Here is a 23,082-nt window from a genome sequence, read left to right as displayed (position 1 = left end):
GGCAAAAATGTGCGCATGTGCAGCCATTGCCTGGGACGCATGCGTAGGGAGCAGCGTGATAAACCTGAGCCATTGCGGCAAGCCTAGCGCAGAGAGGAGCTGGAGCCGGAGATGCCAGACGCTTGGTTCTGAGGAGTGATTTGCAACGCAATGGAGCGAGGAAGGTTAGCTGGGCTTGTGGATTCTAGTAGTGAAAGTGCTCCCTATTTGACCAAAACATTCTAGATTTGGGCTTCTTAAGATTTTTTTTGGCAACCTAGCTACCTTTATTTTTGAGAATTGGTGAGCAATCCTTTGGAGCCGTCAGACAGACTCCTTGGGTGTGTTAGTGCGGCACCCGCGTGTAATGCGTTGCCTTTATTATGATGGTCTGAGGTTGTGACTGGGATCCAGGATGAAGGAGCTGTGTTGCCGCAGCAAGGGGGCTCCAGGATACGGGACCTCTTTTGTCGCGGCCTCTGGACTCCTGGAAGTCAGAGCTGTGTTGCCGCGACTTGTAGGTCCACGGATTTTGGAGCTGTCGGCCTCCAGGTTGCCGGAGCTCTGTTGCCTGCAGCTGGTGGGCTCCCGGGGTGGGAGTGGATGGAAGTTACGTTGTGGCTGCTGGAACAAGTAGATTCCGGGATTTTGTAACTGTTACTTTGCGGCCTGTGGGCTCCAGGATGCAGGAGCTCTGTTGCCGCCGCAGCCTGTGGGCTCCGAGGCTGGGTGGATACTCTGTTGCCCAAGGCTGTGGCTCTGTTGATGCAGCCTGTGGGCTACAGGGCGTGGGAACTCTGTTGTCCCAGTGTCGCAGCCTGTTTTCTCCCGGGTGGGGGTGGAGGTGGGGGTGGTGGTAGCTCGGTTGCCGTAGCACCCAATGGGCTAGAGGGCATGGGAACTGGGCTGCCGCAGCCTGTGTGGTCTGGGGGGATGGGAGTGCTGTCCGGGTTTGGGGGAACTGGAGATGTGTCGCGGTGGCCTGAGGGCTAGAAGCTTGGTCGCCATGGCTAGTGTGCTCAGGGTGGAGGCAACTGGAGTTGTGTTGCCGCGGCCTGTGGGCTATGAGGATGGGGCTCCATTGCCATGGCCTGTGAGCCTAGGGTGGGGGTAGTAGTAGGTCTGTTGCCTCGGCCTGTGTTGCCGCAGCCTCTTAGCTCGTGGTTGGGGGAGCTCTGTTGTCGCCTTTAGGCTGAGGGCGCGGGGGGAGGGGGGCGATCTGGGAGCTCTGTTGCTGCTTCATGTGGCTTTAAGGATATCAGAGCTGTGTAGTGGTGGTATGGCTTCTTTAGTGGAAAGTGAGCGCTAGTGGATGATTTCCTCTGAGACCTCTGTAACCACTTCAAGGTCATGTGGTTGTGCGGCAAGAAGATACTTGCAACTCAAATAAGTGATTGTATGTCCAGGTTGCAGGTGGCTAGAGTGCTTCTGAATCACTGGTTTGGGGCCTTGGAACTCTGACAAGAGTCGATGGAGGTAATTACTGTACAAAGTCTGGTCGAACTGAGGCAGTAGGGTGCCATTTTTAGCCCTGCAGCTCAGTGACAGTAGGCTTCAGGGCACTTCCAGGGTGGGGTCTACAGAGATAGATATATGGAATGTACCAATATTGGAGGGGCGTGGGGAGTTGTGGAGAACCTGAGTGGGATGGCCACACCTCAGTTTAAGGATTTTTCTTGCAATCTTGTTTCTAATTGGATTGTATATTTTGTTCGTATTGTTTCCTTTTGTAAAACTGTTTCCCATTTACAAGATAGGGATGCAAGTCTCAGTGTTCCATTTTCTTGTTGTGTCACTGTCAACCACCCCTCACGGTGTGGGGGTTAGTGTATGAAGTCTATGCAATACTTGCTTTTACCCACTCATTGAGTAGAGGTAATAAGACGATGTCTTTTATTTTATTTTTTCATGGCATGCAGAATTTTATCAAAGTCATCTTGGTATTATCAAGGGGTCTTGTCGCATGTCAAACGCCATTGTGAGGATCTATAAAGATGGCCGCTGCTGCAGAGGTGCTGAAGTGCGCAGGCGCAGCATCGTGTATACAGGGCAGTAGACCCCTCCCCATTATGCTACAAATCTAAGGAGGTAACAGCACTTGTCATTTCTGCGGTGTTGGAATTTCAGCCACACCCTTTCTTAAGGTCCTTGAGAACTGAGCCTACTGAGGACAGGTTCTCTCCCTACAGGAACCTGATGCAGTAGAGGTGAGACCTACCTCTCCCTGCATTGACAAAAGAAGGGCATTCGCAGAGGAATTGTGCAGTATTGTCATCAAGGGGATGACTTCCATTTCCTTAACCTGGTGTTATAGCTGCGTATCTTTAGCCGTCCTTTCCTGCAGTGTCAGAGTTAGGGAAAGGGAAGAAAAAGGAGACTTGTTTGTGCAGGCTCCTTTTCACAGTCTTATTCTTATCTTCCAAGACCTTTGTTAATGGAAGGTGGGGGGGGGTGAGCTAGGAGTTGATTTTTTTTTTCCTGTGACTTCTGGTATTTGGAAGATGGGGTCGGGGAGAAGGAATATAGAGCTTAGAGGTGTGTATGACCTGTTCCTGGATGGCAGAGCAGGTGATTCCCAATTATTTTTTTGGTAGGAGAATAGGTGTGTGAGAATTTAGAACAATATAGCCAGATCAGGACCTATTGGTGATGGTTAAGATAGCATTACCTATCAGGTAGGAAATTTATATTTATATTTTAATGCCTATTTAAAAAATTTTAAACTCTGTAGCAGCTAAAAATATAAGTTGTAAATTCTTAAAGAGAAGACAAATTTAAAAACCAGGATTGTACATGCTTTAGGAATGGATAGTTTTATTGATAAATGACTCTTTTTTTTTTTTTCAATTTTTGAAATAGAAACTACTCTAAATTTGAAAAAATAATGAGCAAAATAATTGCATTTACATTTCTTTATCAGATACGCTTAAAAATTTTAAAACAGGTTTCTGACATAAATCAACTTAATGTCAGACGTGATATGTATCCTACTGTCAGTGGAGCTGGTGATCCACTCCTCTCCCTTCAGTGCTTGGAACAACAGGTGTGGCTCCTGTGTTTCATACTTTCAATATTTTTTCATGATTTTTTTTTATGTGCTTGCTTTTTTTTTTTTAAATCTTGTTTTCTTTCACATTTATGGGCAGGTAGTATTTATGGTTGTCATATTGTAATCTTAAATAATGGTAAATTTTAGAACATAGACTTTGTTTTAGAAGTTTGTCTTTCTGACATGACAGTATTATCTTGTAGCCAAGGTTAACCTTAAACTTGTAATCTTCACACTGCAGTTGCCAGACTTCAAAAACATATCTTTAAAATATTGTATATAATATAATTTAGTCTTTAGTCTCTAGTAACATGGGGTTTCAACTAATCTTTTGGCTCAGCTACTTTAGTGACTTATAAAACTGCTTATTATGGCCCACTATATTTTCTTAGTTGAATCAGATCTCTTTGATTAGGCATTCTCCTTTTCAAGGCCTCTGAATTTTCCATATCTCTGCCTTAAGTAGTGATTTGGTGCTGTGATTACTTTTTGTCACTGTTTTAAGGAAGGGTCTAACTGTAACTCAAGATGCAGTCTCATGAGACAGTTGACTGTTGTGATTATTGCTGTACCAGATACTGAGTTGGAAAATGCTGGGTGTCCTTTCTTCAATTTAGATGAAAATATTTTAATTAAGGGGACTTTATTGTTGTTAAAAGTGTTATTTTACTTGTTCTGTTCATAGAACTTTGTTAAAATGACTGAATTTAGTCGTTTTGAATGTATCTTCACTTTAAAAACTTGCACTTAAAATGTAGTTTTTGAAGTTAATTTGCTACATTTATTACTATACTCATGTTACTTGTCTAAATAATTGTAAGAGAATTTATAAGTGATTCTTTGTTTTCAGGCAAGATTTTGATAATATAGCTGTGTAGCCCAAGCTAGTCTTGAAATAAGTCACCCCATTTCAGTTTACCAAGTCCTATGATTGCTAGTCCTTGGGTTAACAAGTTAGTAGTAACTTTGGGTAGATCTTGCCATAGAGCCACTTATGACTTTCAACTTGCTGTGTGGTACAAGCTGATGATACAATTCATCCTTCAGATTTTACAGGGCAGTTTTGCTGAAAGGGATTTATAAGTGTGTACATGTGTACACACACACACACACACACACACACACAAACACATAAGGACATTTAGGTTATTTTTTTAGAACAGGTTAAGAGTCTATAAACAAAACAACTGTTAACTGGTCGGGTGCTTAATTCATCTAGTTTTACAGATAGGTAGAATTTAGAGAATTGGCATTTGGATTCTGCTTTTGACATTCTTCCATGACTTGTCAAAAACCTTTCATTTGTTTTTTTCTGCATTTGTTTTTCTAATTTCAGTATTATGAATGATTTCTGCAGTTCCTAACATGGCCACCCTGAGGCTCCTACTCTTATTTTCAATTTGACAGAACGGCCATTTTGTGAGGTGTTCCCAGATATTAACATGGTAGTGCATTTTCCCATCCTGTTTATAGCATTTTGCTTAAGCAACCCTATTATTTCTTTGTAAATCCTGAAGACAGCTACATGTACATATGAATATTTTAATTATTAATTTTCTAATTTATTTTTTATGCTTTGTTAGTCTGGTTTATAAATGGATTGTGATCTAAAATTATTTTCCCAAATAGTTTGGAGTGATCTTAGCTTTCTCTTGGTACAGAGGACTGGCACATATTGTATATGTATATATGGGATATGTGTGTGCTACATCCTTATACATATTTTTTGAGATTTATAGTTGGAAATAATATATTTTACTTCATTTCCCGAACTTAATCCAGATTTTTCTCATGTAATGTTCTTCCCTAACTAAATTATGTTTAAATCTCAGGTCCTAATATTTTTCAAATGTTTATTTTACATATATATGTTCTATCTACATGTATACCTGGATGTCAGAAGAAAGCATCAGATTGCAGTATTTATAGGTGCCTGTGAGCCACCATGTGATTCCTGGGAATTGAACTCAGAACCTCTGGAAGAACAGAGAGTGATTATAATTGCTGAGCTATCTCTCCATCTCCAGATTCTAATATATTTTTAATTATAAAATACTCTAATGTTTTAATTGTATCTTATTTTCTGATCACTTCATTGTTTCACACAGGCTTCCTATCTTAGACCTGGCTGGCTTAGAACTTTTACATGTACGACAGACTGGTCTAGAACTTAGAGAGATCTGCCCTTTTTTGCCTTTGTTCCTGCTTTTGACTTTTTTGACTTTTAAGTACTGGAAATAAAGGCACACTTTGTCATAATTTTACCTTTTTTTAGACTATGAATACCTTTCAATATTCACTATGCAAATTAAAAAGATTCTAAGAGAAGCCTTTATTTTTTTCCTTCAAACTTTTATTTTGTTTTTAGTGTGTGGTGGTTGTGGTTTTTTGCTTGTATGGCAGATACAGAAGTAAACATAGTTCTGTGAAGTAGGTGCTCTACATTGCCAGGGGTCCAGGGATCAGTCACAGATTGTCTAGTTTGTCTTCACAGCTGGCAACGTTTTACTTACTGAACCATTTTATCAATCTTACTTATGTTTCAATGTAAGGGTTCATTTAGCCTAGACTGGTCCCAAATTTGCTAGGTAGCCGAGAGTATCCTTAAACTTTTAATTTAGGGTTGTTGTGACCATAAAGCCTGTCTTCATGTCATTGGTGCTGAGATTAAATGTATGTACTACAATCTCTTATTTACACAGAGCTGGGAATGGAGCCCAGAGCTTCCTGATTCCGAGGCAAGAGCTCTTAAGTCATCATGATGCATTTAAATATTTTTTAAATAAATTAATGGCATTTTTTTTCTTTTAATTTCAGGGATCGCTTACACTTGAGAAGAACTACTGAACAGCACGTGCCAGAGGTCGAGGTCCAGGTCAAACGTAGAAGGACAGCCTCACTGAGCAACCAAGAGTATGTGAATTCTGAGTTAAGAACCTAATAACAGAAAAGTATCATACAAATAAGAGATTGCAATGATATTAATTGAATACCTGATATAGAAGATGTAATAAAATAATTGAATCCGTAATTGTATTGTTTGAACAGAAGTCAGCTTTTACCATTTCAGCCATACCTGGTTGAAATGATACCTGTTGCCACCTTAGGAGTGCTAGAATTAAAAGCACACACCAAAAGACCTAGCTATTCAGTATAACATGTGACTTTTGCCTGACATTTCAAATAAAGGAATGTTGCTGCCTTCATCTTTTCCATTTTATTTTTGTGGTGCTTGAATTAAACTCAGAGCATCATACAATTTATAGAAGTATTCTATTTTTATTTTTGCGTGCATAAGGGGTTTTTACCATTAGAATTATATATTCACAGTATGAATTTCTAAGTTATGCTATTTATTTTGAATTCTTATAAATGCATTTTCTGCATTGATGTGAGACATTAATGTACACATTTGATCCTTCCTTATAATAAAGCTTATTATTAGTTTTGAGATGGATAGCCTATGTTGACCTTGATTTTTATCACAAACCAGAGTGTCCCCTTGACTCTTCGACCTTCTCCACATCCCAAGTGCTGGTATTGCTTGTGTGCACTACCATGCCTGGCAATATTTAGATTCATTGAATAGTATGTCTTAGCTAAAATTTTAAAAATATTTCATTAATTTTTTTCAATATGTACATGTACACACATAAATGAATCTTGATCTATAACTTAAGCATAGTTAAAATATTCTGATTACTGATATATAAACTCTTAATTAGTCTAAAAACTATTACATTTCATTCTCCTTTTTTTCCGTTCAGATAATAATCTCAAATTGTTCTCATGTCAGGACTTTTTCATGGCATTCACATTTGTGGTTTTGAGGGTGTATAAGAGAAGAAATGAAGTTTTAGCTCTCAATATACCTTTGCAACCTTTACATTGGTACATCTGTATATTGACTATAGAATGCAGAATATGAGTGCTATAACAATAGTTTTTNTTTTTTTNTTTTTTTTTTTTTTTTANTTTTTTGAGTAAGGGTTTCTCTGTGTAGTACTGGCTGTCCTGAAACTCAGAGATCTACCTGCCACTGCCTCTCAACTGCAAGGGTTAAAGGTGTGTGCCACCACTGACAGACTAGTTATTTCTTATTAGACTACTTGACATTTGTTTTTGCATTCGGGAGCAGATACTGCAGATATTTATTACTGTTTGTTTCACATCCTTTATACTAAAGGACTTTTTCCCCAAAAATTTTAGACAATAGGCAACATAGCAGTAAAATATTTTAATATACTAAAGGTAATTTAAAGATAATTATTATCTTAAAGGTAATTATTTATCTTTAAATTATTATATATATATATATATATATATATATATATATATATATATATCCTTCCAAAGTGATCGGCAAAATACAGTGCAATTAAAAACCATGATTAAAATGATTTTTTTTTGAGACAGGGTCTCACCATGTAGCTCTGTCTTTCCTGGAACTTACTATATAGACCAGGCTGGACTCAAACTCACTGATAGCCTCCTGCTTCTAGGATAAAAGATGAGTACCACTATACCTGGCTAAAATCGCTTTCTTAAAATAGGAGAACATGAGAAAATATTGACTCTTACAAGTTGTTTATAGTGTGTAAACTTTCTTTTTCTTTTTTTTTTCCTTGAGACAGGGTTTCTCTGTATAGCCCTGGCTGTCCTGGAACTCACTTTGTAGACTGGGGTGGCCTCGACCTCAGAAATCCGCCTCCCTATGCCTCCTGAGTGCTGGGATTAAAAGCATGCGCCACCACGCCCGGTGTGTGTAAACTTTCAACAACCATCTTGCTAATAAAGAAGGATCCCTTGGGTTATCCTGTTTTGAGGAGTGGGGTATTAGATGGGCCTTGAACTGGAAATCACAGCACTTTTGCCTTAGGTTCTTCAGAAACATAGATTATGTGCTACTAGAATATAAATCTCTTGGTATTTGTTTATTTCTTCTGATTTTGTTTCCTGTTTCTCAGGTTTTACCAAGTAGCTCTGGTGGTCTTACAATTCACTCTGTACACCAGATTGACTTCAAATTTATAGTAATCCAATTGTCACTGCCTTCTGAGTACTTACATTATAGTTAGGCAACAGGAACTGCCTCTTGTATTTTGCTAAATTTTTTTTTATAGAGCAATAATATACATGACTCAATAAAATGTCTACATTTATTGCAATGCACTTAGCTTTTTTTAGGTGACAAATATATGGGCATATATATTTTTAAAGATTTATTTATTATTATATATAAGTATACTGCAGCTGACTTCAGACACACCAGAAGAGGGTGTTAGATCTCATTTCAGGTAGTTGTGAGCCACCATGTGGTTGCTGGGATTTGAACTCAGGACCTTCAGAAAAGCTGTCAGTACTCTTACTGAGCCATCTCACCAGCCCATGGGCATATTTTTTTAAAGGTTTATTTTTATCATATATGTATGTCAGCACAACGTATGTACCTTGTATCCAAGGCCAGAAGAGGACATTTGGGTCTTCTGGGACTGGAGTTAACATTTTCAAGGTTTTGAACTACCATGTGGATATTAGGACTTGAAGATTCTTCCTAAGAGCAACAATTGTTCTTAACTGTTAAAGCATCTGTCTAACTTATTATTATTTTAATCTGTGTGTTTGTGATTGTGGGTGTGGTGTGCGGTTGTGGGTGTGTGCTTGTATGTGTATGCAGACACTTTGAAAAAATGTTATTGAACTGGATTGATGGCTCAGTGGTTAAGAGTACTGACTGTTCTTTCAAGGAAAGGTCCAGAGTTCAATTCACAACAACCACATGGTGGCTCACAACCATCTGTAACAGGAGCTGATGCCCTCTTCTCTTGTATCTTAAGAGTTTCTAGATGAGGACTCTTGGCTTCTTAGTTACTAGGATACATTCCCATACTGAACAAATATCTAGTAGTTGTTTATCCATTTTTGTTGGCAGAAATCCCTGTTTAATTGTTTAGTTTTATGTTTGTACCTAAATGACAATATTTTAAACTATGTTAGACTTTTTAAAGGAGGCTCTTTTAGAGCAAAGGTTTATATTTTCCTATTTATTGCTATCTACATAGACAGATACCTTCTGTCACTTAAAAATATTGTACTCTTTTTGTAGGTGTCACTTGTACCCACGACGTTCTCAGCAACAGCAAGTTCCTGTGGTGGATTTCCAGGCAGAACTAAGACAGGCATTCTTAGCTGAGACACCAAGAGGTGGTTAAAGCAGTATTGCAACTTCAAGGTGGTGGAATTCAAGGAGAACAGGTTAGAATTAATTCCAAAATGACAAAAGTAAAAAGAAATAATAAGGTATCTAGGGTTTAATTGATATAATTACTTTTTTAAAAAGGTGTATATTATATATATTATATATATAATATATATAACCCAGATTGAGGCACACAGATTTTCTAAAATGCACTTATTAAATAACACTGAAACCAGTATAACTATGATCTTAATGTATATTCCCTGACATGTCGTGTTTCCATATACTACTTTAGAATGCATTAAGGAAATTTTATTTTCTTTTTCATTCTTTTTTTCTACTTTACAAAAAATGCACTCAATTATTAGTGAATTTATAGAACCCACTCTTGTGAGATTTTCCTGCTAATACTTTACATAGTATTATATTAGCTTTTATTACTTTCAAGAAAGTGTTATATTTATGAATATACTGAATTATTTTAATTTATGATTCAGTAGGCATAGAATTCTACAGAAAGTATTACACCATAATTATTTTGAATCAGCATATCATATAATAAAAGTATCATCTATAATGTTATTATAATACTTACTGATTTATATTTACTTTATTTAGATTCTATTTTACAATGTAGTGCTTTGATTTTTTTTTTGCAGGTCATTTTCTTTTAGGCCAATTAATTTATTTAATTTATAAATATTATGCTGGTGCTTTACGTGTATGTCTGTCCTCCATGGGCATACAGTACTCACAGAGTACAAGGCTTTCTTGGACATGGTGTAAAGTGATGTTGACAGATGACTCATTTATAAATGCTGTGCTAGAGGATGGCCTTGTCAGGCTTCAGTCAGGCATCAATGGGAGGAGAGGCCCTTGGTCCTATGAAGGCTTGATAGATGCCCCAGTGTAGGGGAATCGAGGGTACAGAGGTGGGAGTAGATGGGAGGAGTTGAGGAACACCCTCATAGAGGCACAGAGAGGGAAGATGGGATAGAAGGTTTCTGGGAGGGGGTGGGGAAATGGGAAAGGGGATAACACTTGGCATGTAAATAAAAAATGTAAAGAGGAAAAAAAAGACATAAGTATACTTAAGAGGAAACAGAAATAAATAAACAAACAGACAAATAAATAAATAAATAAATAAATAAATAAATATTGTGCTGCTGCTATAGGTATCATTTGTACCCAAGATGTTCTCAGCAGCAGGAGCCTGGCAGTTTGAATTTATGTAGTGAGTTATAAACCACTCCAAAATGAAACTTTTGTTTCACACTTTGGCCAAGAAAGCCTGGATTTCTTATATTTCTGTTTCTATCACTTAACTGTTGAAATTATATGTCTGTACTACTATATGTGTATACATACTAGAGTTATTTTTTAAAGGTTTAATGTATTTATTCAGGCAAGATCTCATTATTTGATCTTGGCTGACCTATAATTTAATTTAAGGAGGGAGCCTCATAAGCCCACCACATCCATGTTGGAGTGTTGATTGGCTAAGTTTTGTGCAGGCACCGATACGTGCTTACTGTGATGGTTCATAAGTATAATAATTTTGCAATATCAAGATGACAATATTCCCAGAAGTCCACTGATGTCTGGTTTATAATTTTTCTATCCATTCTGTGATGGGTTCTTAGACTTGGGTGGTAGTGCTGTGATATAATTTATGACTGAGCCCTCCACTTCACTTATTTTCTGCACTTTGTTCAATTGCAAGTCTATAAAGCACCATCCATTGTACAGAGACTCTTCTGATAAGAGGTGAGGCATGAACTAATATATGGGTATAAAGTATTTAGAGAGGAGTTATTTTATGCTATACCAGTTTAGCAATAATAGCTGTAGCTTCACCTATAGTGCCTGTATTCTCAGCTGTTTTGCGTGCATTAACTTCATCTATTTTATTACTTTAAAAAATAAACATTATGTATTTTTACAGGAATCTACAGCAGTCCGAGAAGGTATCACAATTTCCTGGAACCAGAGGTGTAGACAATGTTTTAAGAGAACTTGTGTTTTAAGAGAACTGAACTAGGGTCCTGTGCAAAAGCATAGTAGCATCTCATAAACAGAGAGCCAATTATCTTCCTGTTTTTAAAACTGTATCAATTAAGCTAGGCATGGTCGCTCCTGCCTTTAATTTCACCAATCAGGAGGCAAAGGCAAGTAGACCTATGTTCCAGGTCAGCCAGCCTAAACTATGAGTTTCAGGCTAGTCAGTGCTATGTAGAGAGACTCTGTGTCACGAAGCTAATAAAAGAATTACCCAATTAAAAATATACAACTAAATTAGAGACCTGTTGACTACTTCCATATTATCCATGAAATCCTTGTACCAGTGGTCATATCCTAACAGACATATTGTTATTGTAGCTCACAGGATTCACAACAGAATAGGAATGAATTTTCTTCAGGGTCCTGTATAGTACCTTTTGACACTGAAAACTAGCCAGCAGTTAGGAAGCTTTTGGCACAATCCAGTTCGATATTTCTGCTCTCTGCAAATAAATTATGTAGTTATCTTAAGTAATGGGGGCTTGTTATCAGGTTTTGGTTGGAAATGTAAAACAATTACATTAATATTATACAGAGGAGGAGATAGTCAGCACCACACTGAAACAACTCAAGGGAGGCATTTCATACCCGACAGTGCTTTGTTTGATACATTATGGGTTTGGTACATCTTCAAACCCATGTAACTCAAAATGAATGTTTTATTTCACACACACACACACACACACACACACACACACACACGTACTTGGAAAGTTTGATTGATCATATTTCTTAAAGGACCAGAAACAGGTCCTTTAAGACTATTGAATCATCACTTCAGACCATTTATTTTATTGATTTCAGTTATCCAGAGAGTTTTAATATATTCTAGACAGTTTTCTGTCAGATAAAACAATCAAAGGTATTTTGCAATTCTGAGAGCTGTCTATGTATTCTACTAATTGTCCTTTTCTGTACAGAAACTATTTAGTTTTTTGAGATGGCAGTTTTGATTGTTGAATTTGTTTTCTGCATTATCAGAGTACTACTTACGTTTTACAATTATTTGCAGTTTGATCTGTTTCCCTATGAATTTCATTTTCTTTATAGCTGAAAAAAATCAGCAATTAGCATTGTTAAACAAATGAGTATAGGATACAGTGTACACATATATGTCCTAGAGTGGAATAGCAGGATCAGTAAGGTTTATATACTTGATTAGAGACTTAAAAGGAAATACAATCCTGTTTGGCACATCTTCTGTAGTTTGCACTCTGACAGCACTGAGTAACCCTTCCCTACACATTCTTTTTCTGTGTTTTCTCTTAGCAGTTGTTACAGGAGCATAATGAAATCCAAAATGGTTTTAATTTTCATTTTTCTGATAGATATCCCCACCTTTTTATTTATTATGTATATATTATATATGTATGTGTTCTGCCTGCATGTATGCATACAGGCCAGAGGAGGGCAAAAGATTTCATAGATGCTTGTGAGCTACCATTTGATTGCTGGGAATTGAACTCGGCACCTATAGAAGAACAGCCAGGGCTGTTAACTTAAGACCAATCTTGCCAGGCCTGCTAAACACTTTTAAAGACTTTTAAAGATATTTCTGTTTCTTTTGAGAACTCTGTTAATATTTAAAGCCTATTAATAACTGGGTTCTCTCTTTTTAAATGTACATGAGTGTTTTTACCTGCATGTTTGTATACATACTGTGTGCATTTAGTGCCTATGAATTACTCATGCTGAATAAGAATGAAGATAGTAGGCAACCCCGTTGTGGTTCTCATTTATTGGGGTTGTTTTGAGATTTTTCTCTATTTAGGATAGCTTTCATTGTCAAATTGTTATAGCCATTGTTTTGTGAAAGTTTGTTCCTTACAATACTTTTATATATATTCATGCAGTGATGTTGGATTTTCTACATATTTTAAGATGGTCATGTGACTTCTATCTCTACATATGAGATTTATAGTTTTATTGATATGGTTATGTTGAACCAAACCTATAGCTTTATGATAAAGCCAGCTTGATTGCATTGGATTATGTTTTTGATGTGTGTTTTTATGTGATTTGCAGGTATATGGTTCACATGTTTATTATGGATTTTGGTCTGTTCATTTTTTATTTGTGTGTCTATACATGGCTTTGATAATAGAGTAATAATAACTTCACAGAAGGGGTTCAAATTGTGCGTTGTATTTTTTTTTTTTTGATAATTTGAGTTTGCTGTCACACCTGCCCAATTATTATTTATATTGGCTTCTAGTCATCCTAATTCAGGCCTTATATTTGGGAGCAGGTACTTTCCAAGTTGAGCCATTCTAACCCTTATATCCTGTGGTTAACAGTCTCTCTCTCTCTCTCTCTCTCTCTCTCTCTCTCTCTCTCTCTCTCTCTCTCTCTCTCTCTCTCTCTCTCATTATTTGTATACCCCTGGTTCTTTTAGAATAGAATTTAACACCAGCCTTAAATTCAGGTTAGACTGCCTCCTGAGTGCTAGGAATAAAGTGTGTGCCACCTCTGTCCAGCTAATAATTTTTAATACATTTTTGGAACAGAGACATTCATTTATACACACATCATTATCCATGAGTTTGATTTCACTTGGGTTAACATTGGCAGTTTCTTTTAAAGATTTATTTATTATATATATGCAAATACACTGTAGCTGTCTTCAGACACTCCAGAGGAAGCATCAGATGTCGTTACGGATGGTGGTGAGCCACCATGTAGTTGCTGGGATTTGAACTCTGGACCTTCAGAAGAGCAGTCAGTGCTTTTAACCACTGAGCCATCTCTCCAGCCCAACATTGGCAGTTCTTTTTTTTAAGATTTATTTATTTATTATATGTAAGTACACTGTAGTTGTCTTCAGACACTCCAGAAGAGGGCATCAGATCTTGTTACAGATGGTTGTGAGCCACCATGTGGTTGCTGGGATTTGAACTCCAGACCTTCGGAAGAGCAGTCAGGTGCTCTTACCCACTGAGCCATCTCACCAGCCCCAACATTGGCAGTTCTAAACATTGTGGCTGATTAATGATCATGCTGAGCTTGAAGATGCTTTCCACTAATGCCAGCACAAAGAAGGCAGAGGCAGTCAGATCTCTGTGAAGCCAGCTAGGTTTAATTCTTTGAGTTTCAGAACAGCCAGGGCTATATAGAAAATCGCTATCTCAAAAACAAAACAAAACGCCAAAGAAAGATGTCACATTGAAGGACAGCTTGCTAGCCTTTGTGAAATATGTCTCAAAACAGAGATTTGTTAGTTAAGTTGCTAGTGATACTTGAAGATAAGAAAGAAAAGGCTATAAGAAGAATTAAGAGTATTCATCCTAGACTGAGAGCTACTTGAACTTCAGAGTAAGAAAAGTAGTTTTGGGAGTTTGACATAGCTGTGCATATAGTAGCAAATGCCTTTGATCCTAGCAATTCAGTGACAGGCAGATTTCTTTTTTCTTATTTGTTTGTTTCGAGACAGGACTTATCTATGTAACCTTGGCTACCCTGGAACTTGCTCTGTAGACCAGGGTTGTGTTGAACTCATAGAGATCCTTCCACCTCTGCCTCCTGAGTGTTTAGATTAAAGGCGTTCGCCACCATTTTCCTGGTAAAATGTAACAGATTTTAAATTTTATACATATATTTATTTAATGTGAAGATGGTCAGTATAAATGTTCTCCTTCCAAGAAAGAGGATCTAATTTTATAATTGGATAATTTTATACATACAAATATTCTACAAATTCCCCAAAATATAATATGAAACATTATGGTCTTAAACATTTGTTTTGATACATTTAACTATCTAGCAGCTTTTCTGTTTGTTTCGTTTGGAGATATCTAGACATTTTCCTATGTACTCCAGGCTAGCATTGAGTTCTAGGCATCGTTCTATCCTGCCTTACCTCTCCCAAGTTCTCATAGGCATTTAACCATATAAGTTTTTGATGTGGTGGTTATGTTTTGGTGCTTTGGGTTTTTGTTTTTTGTTTTTGTTTTTGTTTTTTGGTACAAAGGGAAAATTTTTATGCTTTAACATGCAATCAGTCAATAAGAATGGACTATATTCTTAGGCTTTTATTGTGTTTTACATTTTTTTTGAGACAGGGTTTCTCTGTGTAGCCCTAGCTATCCTGGAACTCACTCTGTAGACCAGGCAGGCCTCGACTTCAGAAATTCGCCTGCCTCTGCCTCCCAAGTGCTGGGATTAAAGGCATGTGCCAACACGCCCAGCTATTTTTTTAATACTTAAAAATTTCTCAAACTTTCTGTAAGACTGTTCCTGTCATAAAGCCACTGAATTCTTCCTCAGCATTATGTATGCTTTATTGTAACTATATGTCCGTTTATAGCTTCTGTAATTTGAGCTGTTCAATGACACACTCATTGATTGGTGGAGGAAGATTATCCATCGTGACTTTAAGAGGGGCCAAAAGTAGACATAATGATAAATTTTGGGAACTGAAAAATGTGGGTTTTTTTAAAAATATATATAGTGTTTTAATAATATTTTAATATTATTAAAATAAATATTTAATGTGAAGATGGTCAGTATAAGTGTTCTTCTTCCAAGAAAGAGGATCTAATTTTATAAGCACTTGTATAAAAACCTGGTAATAATGTTTTGAGATGTCTCAGTGGATTCTGTAGAAGACTCCCTTTCTAGCATTCACATGGAGGCTCACAACTAGATATAACTTGAATTCTAAGGAATTTGATACCTTTTTTTTAACCTTGAGCACCAAGAACATGCATAATATGAAGATATGTGTGCAGACAAAAACACATAAAATTAGGAGACATCTGTAAACCAATGCTGAGGGGCCAGAGAGGTGCATTTCTCAAGCTTAAAATATATACTCTGATCACATGTTAGTCACAAGGGAAGCTGGCACTGCTGTCTGACCTGTAGATGCACCCAGAGACACACCCAGAAGCCCTCCCAATACTGGTGGCAGTGAGTCTCATAGATCTGTTGGGTAATAGTAGTGTTAAGATGGAGGACTGGAACAGTTCATTGTTGGACATGAGAGAGAGCATGGATATTTAGGAAGTTATATTGTTTGAAAATTGCTGATTTTTAAGCCATGGATTGAGGTATAAATGTATGTTTTCTTCTGCAGGACCCATCCACTGTTTGTGAAACTTTGGTCAAGCTTACCCTGTTTGTTAATAGCCTGCATCCAAACCTTTATTTATAGCCCTTCCCCAAGTATTAAGGATCTTGAGATTTTAGTGTTAACAACAGCTATTGTGGAACAGCAATCATGGTAAGTTGTACATTTAATTAAGCAAAGGGTTGGATAGCTAATTTAATGACTCCACATCATAGTTTCTCAATGTATGGAGTTTTTTATTTTGGTAAAAGAATTGAAATAAGGATTCATCTATAGAGAAGGATGCTTATTCCACTGCTTAGCCATCAAGAGATGACCTATGATTACCCTGTATAGGGTGGTTAAAAGCTTTGGAAAGAGTACCAAGGAATGCATGCATTATGTAATATTTATTCAATGACCAAATCTTTTAAGCGACCAACCTGTAGATAGATGACTCTTAGATCAAATTGCACATCACAAGCACAGACCATTGGGAAAGAACAGCTTTTAATTAACAGAAATACAGTTGGATAAAGAGAGATTGTCCTATAGACTACTGAGATTCTGAAAGTCAAGGGCACATATTTATAAAGAAGAAGATGCTACTCTCAGATTTAAGTATTGTGACTCATGCCTAAAACCAGCATTTTGGCTTTGGAGGCAGGAAGAATAGGGGCTCATGGTCCTCATGTGTGTATGAAGTCCAATATCAGTCTTGTAACCCTGATCCTATTAAATTTTCTTTAATAATAGTGATGTGGTTCTGATGGATCTGGGTGCCTTTTGGGGTGCCAATGGATCATTGTAAGTTCATTGAGCTAGTATTCATAGTTATTTGTTGAGGTAATTTTTTATGTTTATAAAATAATTCACAGGACGAGGTGCTCTGTTAGAAGTTCATGTAATCTTCTAGAAGGAAATAGCAACTCTGTGGGGTAACTAGGTTGAAAGGTTTCCAGTTTAGGAGTAAATTCTATTAATCTTTCTAGATAAGATAATACTTTTAAGTTTCTGAGTAGTGTAGAGATATTTATAGTGATCCTAATTCAATTTTTATATTTCAGTAATTGGAAAACATTGGGTAAAAACTATTGAAGAAACATGGTTATAAATGTAGGTAATGAATAAGCTAATGTTAGAAAACTGGGCTACTGATAGACTTAACATTGATGATCTCCTTTAATTGGCAGACAGTGGGTAAGAGTAGCAAGATGCTGCAGCACATTGACTATAGAATGAGATGTATCCTGCAAGATGGGAGAATCTTCATTGGCACCTTTAAGGCTTTTGACAAGCATATGAATTTGATCCTCTGTGATTGTGATGAGTTCAGGAAGATCAAGTAAGTCTGTTTGGGGTCATGGATGTGGGAGGTAAGAAGGCGATGGAGGGAAGTTTTGAGCTAAAGCAATATACCTTAGAGTGACTGTAGTGAATATAGACACTTTAATGTGTCAGTTTTGCTATCTTACCTATTAGCCCTTTTTCAGGCTCCTGTCCAATCCTTATATTGCATCATAGCCATTGCATGCATATCATGCTGGCAAAAACAAACTTGATGTCAACATTATTTGGTTATAGTTTTTAATAGATTTATCATTTTATTTTAATTCTGGCTTCAATTATGACTACTTAAATAGGTCGTGTCATGCAATCAGAATCTAAATTGTGCAAAAGAACATAATTTTGCATAGTTTTATAATCAAGTATTAACAGGAAACCAATTTTACAATTTTTACATGACTAAGTCCTCAACTGGCAAATAAACCATTGTTTGAGAAATGTTTCATTGAGTTTTAAAGTAAATCTTTGATAAGAATTACAAAATGTTTTCACCAATGTTTATTTTGTTCTGATTTATAGGCCAAAGAATGCAAAACAGCCAGAACGTGAAGAAAAACGGGTTTTGGGTCTGGTCTTGCTAAGAGGGGAGAACTTGGTTTCCATGACTGTGGAGGGTCCACCTCCTAAAGATGTAAGAAAGCTGTAGAACAGGACATGCATGCTTTTGACTTTCATTTTTAATTTATATACAAAATGTTGACCTATAATGTGGAGGACATTTTGTTATTTGAATGTATACAGTAGAGGAACACTAAAATATACCTAGTACTTAAAACCAGTATATGGTTCATCTGTAGCCTTAGGAATTAAGGATTTATTTATGCTCCCACCTATGTACCTATATACTGGATACTTGCTAAGTTATGGTAAGGAATTGACTTCTTTTTATTCCTTAGGGTTACTCTGTTTTCACAAGTTTTGTGGGACAACTGTCAATAATTGTCAAACACATAATATGTTTTGTCCAGTCACTGGAAAAACTGGACACCCACTCATATTTGCATATATCTTTATGGAAAATCACTAAAGTTTAGCCTTGAGCTTGTATACTTTACTTTTTCTAGTGTAGTAAGAAAGGGCATGCATTTTGATTTGAACAAAGCAATGCTTGTACTCTGATAGCAACAGGCTACTTTTATTAGAAGGTAAAGTGAATAAAATATCTATAAAGACAGAAGTCTAAATGAATGTTTATTGGGAAGAAATTGTTCAGGATTTGCCCTGTTTATGTTTATGCAGGATTATAAAGTCTCAGTGTATATATTCAAAATATGAAGGGTGCAGAAGAGTATTTGTTGTATTACACCATCACTTTCATTTGTATATAAAGTGATTGGAGATAGATGTTTTGTAAAAATTAGTTACAGAATTTGTCTTTCAATAAATGAAGTTTTGAACAAACTTAACCTGCTATGTAAGCTATACATTTTTGTTTTAGACTGGCATTGCTCGTGTGCCTCTTGCTGGCGCTGCAGGTGGCCCTGGGGTTGGAAGAGCAGCTGGCAGAGGAGTACCAGCGGGTGTACCTATTCCCCAAGCTCCTGCTGGATTAGCAGGCCCTGTCAGAGGTGTTGGAGGCCCATCCCAGCAGGTGTGAATCACAAAAAACATTTTCAATTAATGAGAAAATATAAGTAGAACCTGAGAATGATGAAATGTGGAAATATGAAGCTATGTCTATACTATTTAAGTTGTATATGTTCTGAAAAGATCTGATACTCAACTGTAGAAGGAAGGGACTTATAATTGCTAGCTTTAAAAAAAAACTTTGATTTTATGTAATTAAAGATTCAATTATATATGCCAGATTGAAAAAAATCACAAGCTTAGAAAATGTTAATATGCTAAGATTTAAAAACATGAAAGTAAAGCTAGATGTAGTGCATGCCTTTGCTGTCAGCATTCTGAAGACTGAGGCAGTTACATCTCAAGGGATCAATAATAACTGGGAATGCTGGATGGAGAGACCATTGACCCAAAGAAAGAACAAACAACAGAAGAAACAACCTACCAGCAAACAAACCCACAAACAAAACAAAAGTTCCAGACTGTTGGCTCAGCAGCTCAGAAGGAGTATTTGCTTATTATACATAAACCCCTGGATTTATTCTCTGTTAACTTAAAAGAAATAGAGTAAGATAAATGAGACACAACAACTAAATTTGTAGTAGAACATATTTAGTATTAATACTCTTGGAAAAAAAGACTTATCACTCACCTTTTGTCTTCTTGGCATAACTTCACAGGTCATGACCCCACAGGGAAGAGGCACTGTTGCAGCTGCTGCTGTTGCTGCTACTGCTAGCATTGCAGGAGCCCCAACCCAGTACCCACCAGGACGGGGAACTCCACCTCCACCTGTAGGCAGAGCAACCCCACCTCCAGGTAAGGGTTTTGTGATGAATAGAGATTTGGCTTCTGATTCTATAACTTTGAAGAAGTACCATCTTAAGTACTCTGATGGAGGATAAGGGATCATCTCACTGTCTAGCTAAGAATTTAGGAACTATTGAGTTTCAGGACTACTTTTAATTTCTTATCAATTGAAATAGATGTGTTTTTTGTTTTTGTTTTTTGGAGACAGGTTTTCTGTGTAGCCCTGACTCTCTAGGAACTCTGTATATTCAAGGCTTGACTTTAAACCCATGGAAATCTGTCTGCCTCTAGCACCTGAATGCTGGGACTAAAGGTGTGCGCCACCACTGCCTGGAGAAAACAGTGTTCTTTCTAAATATATGCTGATGAAGGTTTTTCCTATTTCTCCATTCACCTAAGTTGACACACTTTTTACTCTCAGTTAGAATGCAAAACAGATTTGGCCAAAACGAATATGAAACAGCCAAAGTATCCCTCCCCGCAATAAAAGCCCCATAAAACAAGTGCTAAGACACATTCCTCTAACACATAGGAAACCCATTAAAAATAAAACAGTAAATGTAGTAGTTAAGCAAAAGATAAAAAGTAGTAGGAGTTCAGACAAAGGATTGTGAGACAAACTCCAAATTTACTATAGAGATAGTATTGTTTGCCATCAACAGATAGGCATGGGCTTCTCTTTAAGTGTGTTGATATATCCATCGAGACTTTTTCTTTGCAAGTGGTTACCAACTAGAGATAACTTAATGGGTAGGTTGGGAGCTTATTTTCACTTCCACTTTTCGTACAGTGACCCAGTGTTACTTAGACAAGTGCAAGCTTGGTAAAATACTACATGTTCATCAGTCTTCTTGCTAGAAAGACCTCTTTCCATGGTGTCATCCATCCTTACTGACTCTTAAAATATCTTTCCTTCTCTTCAGTAGGGTTCCTGGGACTTAGTTCAGGGATTTGAAGGAGGCCCAGTATTCCAAGGTCTCTGTGCACATTTTCTGCATGTGGGTCTCTGTATTCGTTTCCATCTATTAGAGGAAGCATCTCTAATTGCTTGACAAATCACTGATCTAACAATATGGCAGAATGTCATTAGTACTACATTCCTTTAGCAGAGCCAATAATATTTTTTTGTCCCTGAGGTTTGTGGCCAATCTAGTCTCAGATTCCTGGCCATCTAAGGAGCTGTCTGTGATTAGTTTCATCTCAAGGAGAGGAACTTAAACCAAGTCAGATAACACTTACTCCCACAAGCTTTGTCACTATCATAGCAGTTCCTTTTTCAGCCATGTCACGTTTTTAGATCATTTGGTTGATGATTGGTTGACATTTGTAAATGAAAGGTTTTGGTTATTTGTTATTAATGTGGCACTCAGGTTTTATAGTATAAGAAACTTCATTTCTCATTCCCATTATTGGCTCATTTCTTTAACCACTGTTTTGTTCTAAATTGTAACAGCTTTACTGAGGTGACATGAAGTATTTACTTACTTTTGTCAAATTTTCAGGCATTATGGCTCCTCCACCTGGTATGAGACCACCCATGGGTCCACCCATTGGGCTTCCCCCTGCTCGAGGGACACCTATAGGCATGCCCCCTCCAGGAATGAGACCCCCTCCACCAGGAATTAGAGGTTAGTGGTTATGTTAGGACATCCAGGTCCTTCAGTATTTATATACTCTTAATAACATTAATGGATTTTTTTTTTAATTTTTCCTTTCTAGGCCCACCTCCCCCAGGAATGCGTCCACCAAGACCCTAAGATACAGTTGATAAATCTCAGCCCTTCTCTTCCCCTACAGTGCTTCTTGTGAAATTGTGTACCTGCAAGCTTTTTGACCCCTCTTACTGCATTAACTATAGATAATAAATACATAGAGCAATTCAATTGGGGTTTTTCTTTGTCTGCTGATTTTGTTAGAGTGAAACAAAATGTGTTTCAGTGGTGAAATTATTGTTAAAGATTACTATATTAAAGATATGAAGTTTGCTCAAACAAGTTTCTTAGAATCAGATGGTTGAAATATTTTCCTGATTTCTGACATTCACTCCAAGCATTGGTTCAAAACCTTACAGATAAGGAAAATCAAAATCCATTTGCTAAGATTTACAAGGAATTCCAGTCAATTAAATATGTTTCGCTTAAAGGTGTGTGGAGATATTTAATCAGATGTTTAAATTCACATTATTTATGGCACTAGTATGCCATTATTGCTCATGAATTAAAACATGGAATGCAAGGTATTTTCCTATCCCCCAAACATGCTCTATTGCTTAGCAGTCTATAATTATGTTTACAAAAATACATACATCTATATATACACACATATACATGCATTCCATGCATGCACACGCGTGCATACATATAGATATTTACCATGTACTGGGTCCATTTTGGTTTTAGTTTATACATTTGTTTAGGTTTATTACTTGATATTAAATAAATTATAAAATGTTTTTCCTGAAGAAGACTCATTCTCAGAAGTCAATAGTTCATCTGTGTGGGGCCTTATGAAATTTTCAGTATCCAAGTCAGTATGTCTGCTGATGGTATTGCGCAGCTTCTTTCATGTCTAGGAATTGCTAATTAACCCTCCCTCCCATATTCTGGGGCTTGGTAAACAGGAGGCTCTGATATTTGGATGTGAGTGATGACTACAAATTTGAAGAAAATCTGATTTTATTCTTGAACTAAAAGTGACCCTTCAGAGGTGAGTTGTGAAATGAACATTGTTTTGCTAGTGTAAATGCCAGTCTGAACTATGTATTATGGAGGATTAAAAACACTTTAAGAGTTTTTACAAGTTAGAATTATACATCAACATGCCAGTCTATAAATGTCTATGGAAAATCTTTTGATTAGACATCTTTCAGTTTCCATTTTAGGGGAATTTGATGCAAGGTCTCATATAACCTAGGCTTACCTCAAATTTCCCTTATGGGCAAAGATGACTGCACTCTCATTCTTCTGCCTCAATATACTAAGTTCTAGTATTACAGGTATTTCTGTCATGCCCTACTTCATCATA

General features: G+C 36.9%; 2 protein-coding genes across 3 annotated transcripts; both read left to right on the top strand.

The window, feature by feature from the left end:
• On the top strand, positions 1 to 22,727 carry Snrpn (small nuclear ribonucleoprotein polypeptide N). 2 transcript variants are annotated; one of them, XM_021192079.2, is made up of 11 exons: positions 1 to 164; positions 5,846 to 5,941; positions 9,135 to 9,283; positions 10,951 to 10,994; positions 16,363 to 16,509; positions 17,529 to 17,680; positions 18,202 to 18,313; positions 19,121 to 19,273; positions 19,929 to 20,067; positions 21,561 to 21,686; positions 21,778 to 22,727. In XM_021192079.2, the coding sequence occupies exons 5-11, from the start codon at positions 16,507 to 16,509 to the stop codon at positions 21,813 to 21,815; spliced, it is 723 nt and encodes a 240-aa protein (XP_021047738.1). In that variant the 5' UTR covers positions 1 to 164; positions 5,846 to 5,941; positions 9,135 to 9,283; positions 10,951 to 10,994; positions 16,363 to 16,506; the 3' UTR covers positions 21,816 to 22,727. The 2 variants fall into 2 exon arrangements, with proteins under 2 accessions (XP_021047738.1, XP_021047722.1); XM_021192063.1 differs by lacking the exon at positions 10,951 to 10,994 and having other exon boundaries at positions 21,778 to 22,524.
• Positions 77 to 16,504, top strand: Snurf (SNRPN upstream reading frame). The gene is made up of 4 exons (XM_021192120.2): positions 77 to 164; positions 5,846 to 5,941; positions 9,135 to 9,283; positions 16,363 to 16,504. Exons 1-3 carry the CDS (start codon positions 151 to 153, stop codon positions 9,238 to 9,240), a joined length of 216 nt encoding a protein of 71 aa, XP_021047779.1. The 5' UTR covers positions 77 to 150; the 3' UTR covers positions 9,241 to 9,283; positions 16,363 to 16,504.
• Positions 22,728 to 23,082: the final 355 nt, after the last annotated feature.

The sequence above is a fragment of the Mus pahari genome, chromosome 1, assembly GCF_900095145.1.
Source record: "Mus pahari chromosome 1, PAHARI_EIJ_v1.1, whole genome shotgun sequence".
Classification (NCBI taxonomy): Eukaryota; Metazoa; Chordata; class Mammalia; order Rodentia; family Muridae; genus Mus; species Mus pahari.
Note: the sequence above shows the minus strand (reverse complement) of the source record. Positions and strands in the feature narration are given on the sequence as shown.